General features: G+C 33.9%; 1 protein-coding gene across 14 annotated transcripts in view; it reads right to left on the reverse strand.

The window, feature by feature from the left end:
• The window catches only part of LOC121878315 (protein phosphatase 1B-like), a 50,577-nt gene that overhangs the window by 17,675 nt on the left and 18,634 nt on the right, over positions 1 to 14,268 (reverse strand). For 7 of the 14 annotated variants that reach the window (XR_006091126.1, XR_006091127.1, XR_006091125.1 and 4 more), the window contains exons 8-10: positions 13,162 to 13,264; positions 12,785 to 12,839; positions 5,431 to 5,500 (exon numbers count right to left, since the gene is read on the reverse strand). Coding sequence is in view for 8 of the 14 variants with exons in the window: in XM_042384421.1 (XP_042240355.1) it covers positions 5,431 to 5,500; positions 12,785 to 12,839; positions 13,162 to 13,264 (228 nt within the window). In the remaining 6 variants the exon portion in view is untranslated. The other 7 variants (XR_006091129.1, XM_042384422.1, XM_042384425.1 and 4 more) reach the window with 4 other exon arrangements.

Consider the following 14,268-nt stretch of genomic DNA (forward strand, 5'->3'; position numbering starts at 1 on the left):
GCACACGTGAAAACATATCGTCATTACTTTACATAAGAATATGAAAGCAACACTTATTTACTGTTCATATATATTTTAATTAATGTTTCTGAATTTGTTTTTATTGAAATAATGTTTGTGTGTGCAAAATTAACAATACAATTTATTAATAATATGTGGAATATTAGAGGAGACGAGACGGCTGCCGGCATTGTTTATGTTAAAGCTTACAAAACCAGTGACTGATTGGTTCTACATATAAAACTGAAGAAAATAACACCCTGATTTTAGCTGTAGTAAAATTAATGTAAAAAAAAATAATATGGTTGTTTGAAGTACCTGTAATGTTATTTAATGTTAATAAATGGAACAATATAAGTAGCTAACCATTAATGGTAAAAAAAAAAAGTGAGACTGCGCGTACGTAAGTGCGCACATGTGAAAACATATCGTCATTACTCTACATAAGAATATGAAAGCAGCACTTATTTACTGCTCATATATATTGAAGGGTTAAATGTTGTACTCTGTATAGACAAGCAGAGAGAGAGAGAGAGCAGCCGAACTGCCGGATGTAAACAAACCTTAATTTCCCGCGGCTTTTTTTTTTTAAGGGGATTAGCCCACCCGGGCATAGGTCACTGACCCACATTGGGGCCTGAGGGGCAAAAATTTAATACTCCTGTAATAATAATAATAATATATATATATATATATATATATATATATATATATATATATATATATATATATATATATATATATATATATATATATATATATATATATATATATATATATATATATATATATATATATATATATATATATATATATATATATATATATATATATATATATATATATATATATATATATATATATATATATATATATATATATATATATATATATATATATATATATATATATATATATATATATATATATATATATATATATATATATATATATAAAGCTGCCTATCTACCTATTGGACAAACTAAAATCGTTCCGGACCACAGAATGCCGGACTAGAGAGGTACAACCTGTACAATTATTGGCCATTCTGAAATTTATTTAACATATTGACAATATATAGTGCAGTACAGTGTTGATTTAAAGAAAATAATCTTGAATTACACCAAGTGAACTTAAAATTTTATGGGTGAAATGATGGCATCAAGCATGGGGTGATTTCTCTTCCACCCCCACTTCCTTCTCTTCTCCCTTCTCCTACACCCCACTTCGAATTCCCATCATCATCAACCAGGAGCCTTCTACATGCACACCTCAAAGTAAGTGTACTTTACTGCATTTTTTTTTTACTTTATATGTAATTTTTGGTGAGCTGGAACCAATTACCCAAAATCCCATTGAAACAATGGTTTCGGTTAACGAACGACCTTCTGGAACGAATTGTGTTTGTTAACAGAGGGACCACTGTATACAGGGTATTTAAAAAAAATGATTAGCCATAAAAATAGAAAATTACAAGAGGAAAATGCAGTCTCACTATTTAACCAATTCAGGATAATAAAACAGCATAACATACAAATTTAACTAAAAATAATAATTCCAACCTGTTAATATATGAAGAACTAATAAAAAAAATTAAATTAGTAGTATAAAAACATTGTACGGTATGCATGAAAAATGGTGCGTGTGTTTACCTCTCCAGAACTTACCTTTTGTTTGGAGGAATGTGTGATCCTGAGTGAACTTTGATCCTCCTACCTTCCATTATGGCCTCTAATATCTGTTACCCATTTTTTGCCTAATCTTCTTGTGTCCCCTATGCAATCTTGTTCCCTACGTCTCCTTACCTTCCCCCAAATATTTCAAAGGAAGATTATATCACAATAACAAGCTCAACCCTGCCCATGTACCAACAATGCATATCATGAATCAAATTGTAAGCTTTGGAGCAAATTACTGTACAGGTACTGTACTTGAATAATCGATGGGTATGTTGTTGAGGCTTAAATACGTAAGACTTTGTCCCCCCAGGGAAATACAGCCAAACTTCCCAAATCTTAATTGTTTAAGACTAAGCACTGTTCAAATTCTGGAAAAATTCAAACTTTGGATTCTATAACATCATGGTCTTTTTATACACAATTCAGGTGTAATAATTATATGCAAGTTGGCCCAAATCCTATTATTTTCTTAATTCCTTAAATACTGTGGAAAGTAAAGTCAATGTTTGCCTTTAAAACTCATTACTGCATACCGTATATATTACAAAAGCAGCAGTACAGTACCATATATTAAAAAAAATTAAACCCTCTCACTACCAGGCCAAGTGGGGAAATTTCCAAGGGCTGCCCAACTGATGATGATACTGTATATTCATCATCCAATGAGCTTTATGTTACCGATATGTTGTAGTTATTTTCCAACTTGTAATTTCGGGTATACAGTACGTATTTTTTTTTTTTTTTTTTATACCCAGTTAAGCATTTCTTTGCGCACTAAAGTGTGGGATCTCAGCCGCCCAAAGCTCTCTCTCAGGTGGAGTGAAACGAATGAAAAATATTACGACATCCAGCAGTGAGAGGATTAAATATAATAGTACATATAAACAAAAGCAGAAAAACAGTACCATCACGTTAAAAAACTTCCACCCTGTATGCAAAATATTACAGAAGCATCAAGACATCACATTACAAGTATGTACAGGTATATGCAAATGCTAGGATTTTACACTTGCAAAAACAAAATAATGTTCTATTCAAATTTTTTTGTAATAAAAGTTTCTTAAAATGCACAAACATTCATAACTATAGCCAGTGTTATGATATAAAAACTGGGACATAGAGTTATAGAATACATTACCGCACTGCCAGGCAAATGATACGCTTTGCACAACGAATTTTATGAATGATAATGCTTTATCAGAAAAACTCTTATAAATGGTAATGCTTGAATAGAAAAAATTATATGTTAATGTGATTTGATATAAGCATTTACTGCTTAGTGTTTACTTACATTAAGAGCTGACCCAGAAAAAACAAGTAAGTAGCACTTGGCGAAAATTTAGCGAGTTACACATGACAGGATTTTTCTGTTCAAATTTTGGATGCCAGCAGATTTTATGTGATCGGAGTTTAGAAGTTTGACTGTACTGACCAGGAGTAATAATAGCAAGACTGTATTGGGGGTACTGAAACTCAGGTTTAGTAAGAACACGACAATGCCAGAATTCACTTCTACTGAAAATGTGCTCAATGTCCAATCCAACCTAAACATGACTCACTAAGATACCATCTGAGGAATTCACAAATGCTAATTAATGAAGTGTAAGCACATCAATTTCTTTAAAAGGAGGGAACAGTGGATTTAACATGCAGATCTAGCCAATTTCATATAATACTGTACCAAAATAAACTCTGTTTACAGCCATCCTGTGCTAATAGACAGGCTTCACCTGATACCAGTCCCCTGATTCTGAGATCCAGACCAGCATCAATACTCTACATATACAATAAGCAGAATGAGATACAGTATGCTATTTTGAGAGTAAATTAAGTGTAAATTCTTGTTCTGAGGTTATCCATTTCTAGCATGCTCACCAAGGGCCAAGAGTTGGATAAATATAACAAACCCATGACTAGTAAAAGTAAACTCTTTACTTACATATCATAACACTTGAACAAATCCTAGTTAACTACCTTTTAATTCTCAATATTTGGACAAGGAACTTAGCTTTTTAGAAAAGAAAAAGTGGCAGAAACTGGATGTTCATTGAGTGATCCTGGTTTGCATGAGTACATAAGAAGGCAGTGTCACTGATTGATTAGGCACTAGTTTAAGGCAGATTTCCATCATTTTCCCTCACTCTCTCCTTCCAGAGGGGATGGGCAACTACAATATAAGACCCCCTCAATTGAGGATGGAAGGGTGAAAGGTAAATAATAATTTAAAGATCAACCCTTGTAGACCCAAAAGGCAAGGGTCCAAGTAAAAGTGCTCAAGAGGCCTCAATTAAGTTGCCTCTATTGCAATGGGTTGCCTAGCAGATGCTAGTAAGGCAAAAGACAAAATATTAATGACAGGAAACTGAAATCATTATCAGGGTCAATCTGAGAAGCATTACAGCTAATTATTTTGGCTCACTAGATTTTGTAATTGCATGGCTGCTTTCCCTTGATTCTATCAGAAACTTGGGTGTTTATTGGACCCAACTTTGAGTTTGACTTTTTTTTTATGAATAAAAAGTCCAGGAAGAAATCAGACATATGTTGCTGTCCAATCTATCACATTAGGAATCTTTACACACTAAAGAGATTTGCGATAGAAAAAATCTTTAGATACTTGTCAATGCAATGTATGTATGTGTGTATGTGTGTGTGTACTACTACGTAATTTTGCAGAAACAATATCTACATTCTCCATACTAAATAATAGTACAGCATATACAGTACTAAAATACAAATCCCTTCATTTTTCAATAAGCACATACAGTTCCTATATAATAAACATACAGCATTAGCACATAATGATGCTTGCAGTAGGCAGTCACGCAGTAAACAGGCTGATCACCTGGTGGGAAGGGACAATTCTAACACTCGAATGTCCTTCACATAACACAAGCATAGAATAGGAAGGCATTTTAACATTTTATAACCATCCCAAGTTCAAAATTGCTACTGCTCCATAATATGTGCCCTAAAATTAAAATGTTTCAAAAGAAGGTATCTTAAATGAAGGATACTGTACATGTATATACAGTGAGTGCCTGAGTTACAAACACATGACTTACAAACAACTGCACCTACCAACTACAGTAACTCCAATAAGAAGTCATAATAATTTTAATATCCAACATAAGCTAAATTTATCGTAGTTATGAACTGAAGAATTACTTTGTTCGGTACAATGCCTCCACAGGATGTTATGAGTCCCAGTGAACCATTCATTTGGCAACAATGCAGTGTGACATTCTTTTCTGTTTTTTACTTTTTGGGCATTTTAGTGAACTTCAGAATATCTGAGAAGCAAGAGTAATGCAAGGGATCCATGTGCATCATAAAAACATAGAAAATTGGGCCTAATAAAGCGGTCTGAGAGGGGCAAAACTCCTCTGTATATGGGGCGGTTCAAGAACTTAACGGGTCTACAAGTGAGACCACAATCAAGGGTAAGGCAAAAATTCTTATACACATAAAGGGATCAATGCTAATAAAGTCTACAGTAATTACTAAAATAGAGAAGTGGTGTGATTATTGACATGGAAAAATTTTGATTTTGTGAACCAAAACCAGATTTGACATAATGACTCTGCCTGATACTAATTCAGGAAAAGGCTAAAAACATTACAAAGGCTTAAAGTCCAAGCTTGATGATATTGCCAGTGACTTGGCCAATTGAAGACTAGAACAAAAAGGTATAATATTAAAGTGAGTGAGGAGGGTGTGAGTGTTGATTTTAAAGCAGCAAGTGAGTTACCTGATACTTTGGCTGCTACAGTATCATCCACCTCTCCTTCAGGAAACACCCCTTCCGACAAGCCAGGCAGCTTCAAGACAATGTGAAATTAGAGATATTTTTTCATTCGATTTTACTTTATATTATGTTTTACTGCATTAACTACTGTAAATTCAAAGGTATGCATATATAAGAATACAATATTTATTACATTATTGCAGTTAGGTACTGGTATTTACTAAAATTTCAAGCAATTATATACAGTAGGTTAAACATAAAATTCAGTGTTACGAACATTTCAACTAACAAAACGTTTTGAAGAACGCAACCCGCTTGTGCATCTCTTGACATGAAATGTTTATCATAATATTTTGAAAATCTAAATATGAATCACTGGTCAACCCTTGACCTCCATTTCACATTCATTTGTTTTGTACACAGGAGCAACTGATTCTGCTAACTATTTTTTATCTCTGGTAATGGTGATTTGCATACTTTCTCAAACTAAATATTATATTTTTCAAGATGGCTATTAAGTTTTCCCATTTTCTTGTCATTTAATATTACACACCTGGACATTTATATTGCTAATTTTCTGTTTCCTTTGTTTCATATCTCCATATGTGTATAATAGCTGTAGCATCCCTCAGGATTTCCATACATTTCTACTTTTCATGCAAGTTAGATAGCAAAAACAATAGACCGGGCACTAGCAAATGTCTCAAGCACTGGTTATGTAACGAGAACTACTGTACTGTATTTAATGAATGCTTTGACAGCCAAAATTGCAGACTGAACTCTAGCAAATGTTTCAATAGCTAATGCTAAATATTTACAGTAAGTAAACACCTGTACTGTACAATATTGCCCCAAATGACAAAACATATTTCATTACTTTTCTTGAATATCATGCTTTTACCTTTCTCTATAATACAGATACAGGTACTGTATAGCAAGAACAATATATGGTAAATACAGTTTCAAGCATTTTTTCTCCACATTATTCCTTACCAAACCTCCGAACCATTTCTTGTCATATGCATAAAAGTGACTTCAATAATAGATAAGACCAAACTACCATTCAAGAATAAGTACTATAAAAAGGAATTCTTACCTGACAGAAAAAATATGGTCATCTAAGTTGACTATGTCTTTCATTTATTCTCTATATGACTCAAAATTATTCATTTTATTACTCTAGCCAATAGTAAATTCTCATTACATACAAGAATCACCAATTTCAGGTACATATTTATCACCACTGCTATCATTAACTGGCTCCACCATTTTGTCATAAAAAGCCAAAAATAATATTGCAAACAAGGCTTACACATGCTCATTATAACATGGAAAAATTAACAACTACTGTCTGGATGGATTGACATGTGCAAGGTATAACGGATAAGATGTCTGGTTGGCAAGGGACAATGGGTGGATGGAACATAAATATTGTAACGACAACATACTTGAACATCACAGAATGCCTCAGCAATGTATCCAGTAGGAGTTCTGAGCCAGGGAAAAATTGCGTGAGATGAACTTTTAAGATACCTCAGCACGATGTTGTGTGGATATTGTCGACATTATCAGTATGTCAGGGTAGTAACGGGGTTAATACATGGTGGGGTGGAAACGGGTTGTTACTGAAATGCATAAGGGAATATTCCAAATGTACCAACCTGGTTTAAATAAGAGAAAAGACATATAAAATTATTAAGTGTCTGCTGTGGGTTATGTAACAACTGAGCATACATACAGTAGACCCATGACATCTCTTGGGTATCACTTGACATGTGCCAATGTCAACCAGCGTGAGATGAATGTGGGAACCATCATAAAGAAAGAGCAGAAAGCATAGTGCATCATCTTAACTAAGTAAAAACCGGAGTTAATTATCATTGATTCGTTTGTTAGTCGGTCCTCATATTAACGTTGTTTTCATGATAATGGAAAAAAATTTCATCAGTCTCAAACTGACACAAACAATGACTGTTAAAAAATGGTCATAGAAATTGACTAATATTCCTTGTAAGTATTAACTACACTCAGTTGCTAATTTGGTTTGTAGCAAAATTTTGTGGAATTACACATTTGTAGATATTTCACTGAAATTCCTTCAAAGGAATATAGGACAGGCAGATGGATGCAATAATGATCCCTGCATTTAGGAAATAACGTAAATCATTTCAACATAATTCCCTACCCAATTAAGCATCCTATAGCTAGAAAATTACTAAAATTATTATACTGTATGAAGTACCTACGGTGTACCATAGCTATATATCCTCTCTTCTATTTGTGCAGGAAAACACATATACAGTGCATTAAACACTGCTAGAATTAAGGCCATAAAAATGCCAACTCAAAGTTGAGCAAAAACAGAACCAAATTGCAATGACAAAAATAAACGAAAATCAATTTATTGTTAATAAGGCAAAACTTCAGTTTGCCAGGAAAAGTAGTTCTTATGTCTTCATTTTCTAGGTCAATTTAATATATACAGTATATATCCTGTATATATATATGTACAGGGGTATACTTTTTCTGTGAGTTGGAACCAATCACCCAATATCCCATTGAAATAATAGATTCAGTTAACAAAATTTTTGATTAACAACCGACTCTGTGGAACCAATTGTGTTCATTAATCGAGGGACCACTGTGTATGTATGTATGTATGTATGTATGTATGTGTGTGTATGTGTATATATATATATATATATATATATATATATATATATATATATATATATATATATATATATATATATATATATATATATATATATATATATATATATATATATCATGTAGATCCACAATGAAAACGTGGATAAGATAAATCTTGATAAAATCACACGGGGAAAACGGAAACAAAGGAGCACCTTAGCTTTCGTCTTTATTCAAGACATCTTCAGAGGCAACTGAATTACATGGACAGAGAGAGACTTGAATATATAGGGTGACCTTATTAAACATGAGGTCAGGTCATAATCATGACATCCACTAATCCCCACACCAACACACACGTAGAGGAGCTCAAGAGAAAGGCGACGTGACTAGTCAAGTTAAGTCAGGTCAAAAATATAGGACCCACTAAATATCTATCCTACATCTAACTCCAAGGTTTTCAAAGCATTTTTAACCTTGGGCCACTGACAAATAAATTTCTGTAACATATTATCAGTTTTGTACTGACCATCACTAAGGTTTATGGAATTTAATTCCCTAATCAAACTAGCTTCAACCAGGAGTCTTTCTGTGTCACATGATGATTTGTACACTTCTAAGCTTCTTCCCCAATCAATGGGATGATTATTATTCCTAACATGAATGAACAGTGCACTGCTTTTAGATGCTGTTCTGATATTGTACTTATGCTGTTTGATTCTGAGTTGCAATGCTTTCCCAGTCTGTCCTAAATAATTTCCATTACATTTGCTACATGGAATACAATAAACACTTCCATTTACATTCAAAGTTGGGCTATTCTTGATTAATATATTGGTAATGGTTGAGTCATACTTAAAAACAACATTAACCTTTAATAATTTAAGGGACTGAACTAACGGGACAAATTCATTGCGATAAGGCGGTGTCAAAATGTTCTTAAGTGTAGGAATTTGCCTGATTTGAGTAAAATGAAAGGATTTTTTAGCCCTTTAAAACAATGATCAACAAACACTGAAGGGTACCCAAGTTTTTGTGCAATGGAACGAATGTGTTTCAATTCTTCATCATTAAATTCAGCGTCACAAATAAGCAAACATCTCAAAAACATAGCAGAAAAAACTGACATTTTGGTAGACTCCAGGTGACTCAATAAAAAATGTATGAAATTGTCTACCTGTGTAGGCTTTCTGTACATCTTAAATTTATAGTTATGGCCATTTCTAATGATAAGCATACCAAGGAATGGAAGGGATCCATTTATTTCTTTTTCAATTTTGAATGTAATACTTGGAACAAGATCATTAAGCTTGTCTAAAAATTCCAGTGGGTCACTGTTTCTAGGCCAATGACAAAGAACATCATCTACATATCTATACCATGGAGGAATAAAGTCTAGCCTCAAAAAAACTCCATATAAATACAGGCTAAAGGAGCAGAAAGACAATTACCCATGCTCATGCCAAATCTTTGCTTGTAAAACTTCCGATTCGCTCTAAACACATTGTCAGAGAAATAAATGGATCCCTTCCATTCCTTGGTATGCTTATCATTAGAAATGGCCAAAACTATAAATTTAAGATGTACAAAAAGCCTACACAGGTAGACAATTTCATACATTTTTTATTGAGTCACCTGGAGTCTACCAAAATGTCAGTTTTTTCCGCTATGTTTTTGAGATGTTTGCGTATTTGTGATGCTGAATTTATTGATGAAGAATTGAAACACATTCGTTCCATTGCACAAAAACTTGGGTACCCTTCAGTGTTTGTTGATCATTATTTTAAAGGGCTAAAAAATCCTTTCATTCTACTCAAATCAGGTAAATTCCTACACTTAAGAACATTTTGACACCGCCTTATCGCAATGAATTTGTCCCGTTAGTTCAGTCCCTTAAATTATTAAAGGTTAATGTTGTTTTTAAGTATGACTCAACCATTACCAATATATTAATCAAGAATAGCCCAACTTTGAATGTAAATGGAAGTGTTTATTGTATTCCATGTAGCAAATGTAATGGAAATTATTTAGGACAGACTGGGAAAGCATTGCAACTCAGAATCAAACAGCATAAGTACAATATCAGAACAGCATCTAAAAGCAGTGCACTGTTCATTCATGTTAGGAATAATAATCATCCCATTGATTGGGGAAGAAGCTTAGAAGTGTACAAATCATCATGTGACACAGAAAGACTCCTGGTTGAAGCTAGTTTGATTAGGGAATTAAATTCCATAAACCTTAGTGATGGTCAGTACAAAACTGATAACATGTTACATAAATTTATTTGTCAGTGGCCCAAGGTTAAAAATGCTTTGAAAACCTTGGAGTTAGATGTAGGATAGATATTTAGTGGGTCCCATATTTTTGACCTGACTTAACTTGACTAGTCACGTCGCCTTTCTCTTGAGCTCCTCTAAATGTGTGTTGGTGTGGGGATTAGTGGATGTCATGATTATGACCTGACCTCATGTTTAATAAGGTCACCCTGTATATTCAAGTCTCTCTCTGTCCATGTAGTTCAGTTGCCTCTGAAGATGTCTTGAATAAAGACAAAAGCTAAGGTGCTCCATGGTTTCTTTTTCCTTGTGAATTATATATATATATATATATATATATATATATATATATATATATATATATATATATATATATATATATATATATATATATATATATATATATATATATATATATATATATATATATAAATTTTATATATAGCTAGCATATGCATACTACTGTGAATGATCCTGAAGAGTCAACTATATTTCAATCTAATTGTTTATTATGTAAAACTCATCCTGTACTCAGAGCAGACTGGTAAATGCAGAATCTTCCCCCCAAACACTTCAGTTATAGACAATCTTTATATCTTTAGGTATCAAACACCCAAAAGATTTTCTTTTCTTTCCACTCTTACAAACTTTTTTCCTGTTTGGTAAAGGGGATGGCATCAAGAGCAATAGGTATTCTCCCCCATTCAATGCCAATCATTCTGTCTAGCTGAATACTGTGTTCTGCTATGGTGTCCCTTTCCATAACAAGGCCTCAAGATATCCATCTGATTGACAGAAGTCTTTATGCATCACCCCTCAATACTAGTGCAATATTCATTCCCAACACCATGCCATCAAATGTACTGTTACTCCCTGGATGTCCACCCACCCCTTTCCATAGTACCTCTGTCACTGAAATGTTTGCTGAAATATTCTGCATGCTGCTTTGGGTTACATAAGTGATGATACTGCCACTTGCTTGCATGTAGAAATAAAAGCATGTAAAAAGAATAATGACTACTATGTCTAACACAGAGAAATGAAGGTGAGGGAAAGCCAAATTAAGATGAATATGTGAAAGATATGAAAAATGGCAAACTACAAATCCCATTCACTCAAATAAAAATATATAATTTTTTTGGAGAAAATGAACAGACCCCTATGTGTTGTTGCAATAAAAATGTTCCCCAATAAATAACTACAGTATCTATAAGCAGTGGTGGACAGGAACGAAAGGTCAATACAGTACTTAAATTATTTACACAATGAACTTTTCAGGACATCCTTTTCTTCGATACTTTTAGTTAGTAGTTTTTTTAAAATTTTCACTTGAATGACTTCGAATTTTAGTGCCGTTCCTCATTACCATGAGAAACTATATACATATTTTAACTCCAGACTGAGAAAATTCATAAAATTTTGATATCCCTCACTAAAGAGGTTCTCTCTGTGCCTAAACACTTTGTTGCCAGTTTCAGCAGCCTGTGACACCAAAACAATAATCGAGAGACAGGGAAAGCGTCCAAACCAGGCCAGTGAGGAACAAGGCACTCAAACGATTCTTAATCTCCAACCTCCCTCTCCCCATTAATCACTAGTTATGTACAGTAGTTAGAACTATCACAGGCCTTAAGCTCCACCCACTCTCAGTAAACATTCAGTTGACAACTTTAAAGTACTTTGTCTACCCGTCTAAAAGAGAGTGAGATTCATTCTTTATAATTCCTCAGCAGTAATGTCTCCAAGGAAAGCAGCAGCAAAGGAACTACTTCTTGCACAATTGTTAAAAATAAATTGGTAATGCACACACAACAGAGACTTTTAATTCTACTTCCTGGGTATCAGAGACTCAGGTAATCTGGAGCTTGATAAACTGATTCAAGGCATTGTATATGTGTACATGCATATCTCTGCATGTCTGCACGTAGATATGGCTGTGTTTATTTGTATGCCTGAAGTCATAAACACACACACACTGCACCTGCACACCTCAACAAATAACTTTTAAGCTGACACATATCACATATCACTGGTGATTGCCCATTAAGCACAGGCTGTCATCTGGTGACCTTACAGCAAGGTGCGTTTTCATTAAAATTGTTCAGCATGAATTTACACTAGTTAACTAGAGCAGCACAATTTATACATTGCTATCTATTTCATATTCTAGAAGCATAGAAATAAAAAGATAGTTATATACTACAGCAGTTCACAACATATGGTGGTGGTACAGTAGAACTGACAAAACCCAGACAAACAATGAGGTACTTTATACACTGGAATTGTAACATCCAGATATCTTTTAAAAATGCAGTGCAAATGGACTTTGATTGTAATGAATCTTAAGGGTTCTACTGTATACCTAGGTCTACTGTATACCCAGGTCTACTGAAGATCAAGACAAAAAAAAAAAAATAAAGACTTACTGAGTTTGCACATTCAGGTCGCAATTTTCTGAATAGCTGATCCACGAAGCCTCGTCTGCGGATGAAGACAAACAAGAGAAAATTTTTAAAAGAGTGATGGTTAACATTTCGGTTCAACAGTATTATTATATATTTCCAAAACTAATATACTGCACTGAAATGCAATGTACTGTACCGTACTCTCATCACAACTTATGAGATTACAGTTGACAGTAACCCCATAAAACTGGTAATGCTTAAAAAAAATAGTGGTATGTTCAATATACTGTAGACTGCCTCCATGCCATACACCAATATATATAAACACACTGTATCTTTAAAACAATTAAATACTTAATTTTGATGCAATTTTAAATTCTCTGACACAAAGCACTTACTTTGCAGTTAGGCCACCTCCTGGGGGAAGGTTGGGGATACTTTCATCAGCAAGGACTTGCATTATCTGTGCCATGCTAACTGGTTCCTCCTGTTCGCACACCTCTGAAACATAACTGTCTGGTTAACCACCTAGTTTCTGCACTTACCACATGGCCTAGCACATTACTACCTACTGCTGTTTTGACAATTCCCATCTCTATATAACAATATCTTACTTCAAGTTCTTAAGTCAAGATCATCATCAAATTATGACTACTCCAATCCATATTTTGTATATTTATAGCAACACTTTAAGTTCTTCCAACCTTGCAACTTTAACCCACCATACTGGAGTACCCTGTATGTCTTTTAAATTTACTTGTTATTCCTAATTAAAACATGTCTTTGTAAAGTATGCTTTTACTTGGTCCATTTTCCAATATACTGTATACACCACATTTGAGAAATGTCTTAGAGCAATCAAATCAGGATAAACAACACCTAAAGGCTATCTCGTTTCCTAATATTTTATAATTTAGCGATAAATGATACTTGTGATCAGCTTATTGCCCAGAGCTCTCTTTGTTGTGTTAGTTTTCATTCCATTACTTTAACTGGAAATTTTATATACATGTGTAAAGCAGAACAAGGCATAAAAGGGTAATTTTAGGATTTATAGCTCAAAAGTTTTAAAAAGACACGAAGGCACAAAAACAGAAATACAGGTACAGTAGTACAGTATTTGAATTTATTGTTGAGAAGCTTTTAGAAGAAACTACAGTACGGTTTTACAAAGGAGACAAGAAAGGAAAATGCAATGGTTAACATATAAGTGATGTAAATAAAAACTTCCCAGGCATGCAGGATGTTCAAGTGCCAACACTCACACATGATTGAGCAGACCAGCTCAACCATCACTGGGGAGTTCACATATGAGGGCCTGGGTTGCAAGGGATTAAGGAGTAGCAGCTGCCACCAATACAAAACAATGACCATTAGTGGTGAGCTGTGTAAACCAAAGTCAAGATATAACCCAGGTATACTGGACAACTCACAAACTGATGACTTATTATTATCATGGCAACTCACCATACAATTTGCATCCAAGTCCCTAAGCAAAGCTGGGA

The sequence above is a fragment of the Homarus americanus genome, unplaced genomic scaffold, assembly GCF_018991925.1.
Source record: "Homarus americanus isolate GMGI-L3 unplaced genomic scaffold, GMGI_Hamer_2.0 scaffold41027, whole genome shotgun sequence".
Taxonomy (NCBI): domain Eukaryota; kingdom Metazoa; phylum Arthropoda; class Malacostraca; order Decapoda; family Nephropidae; genus Homarus; species Homarus americanus.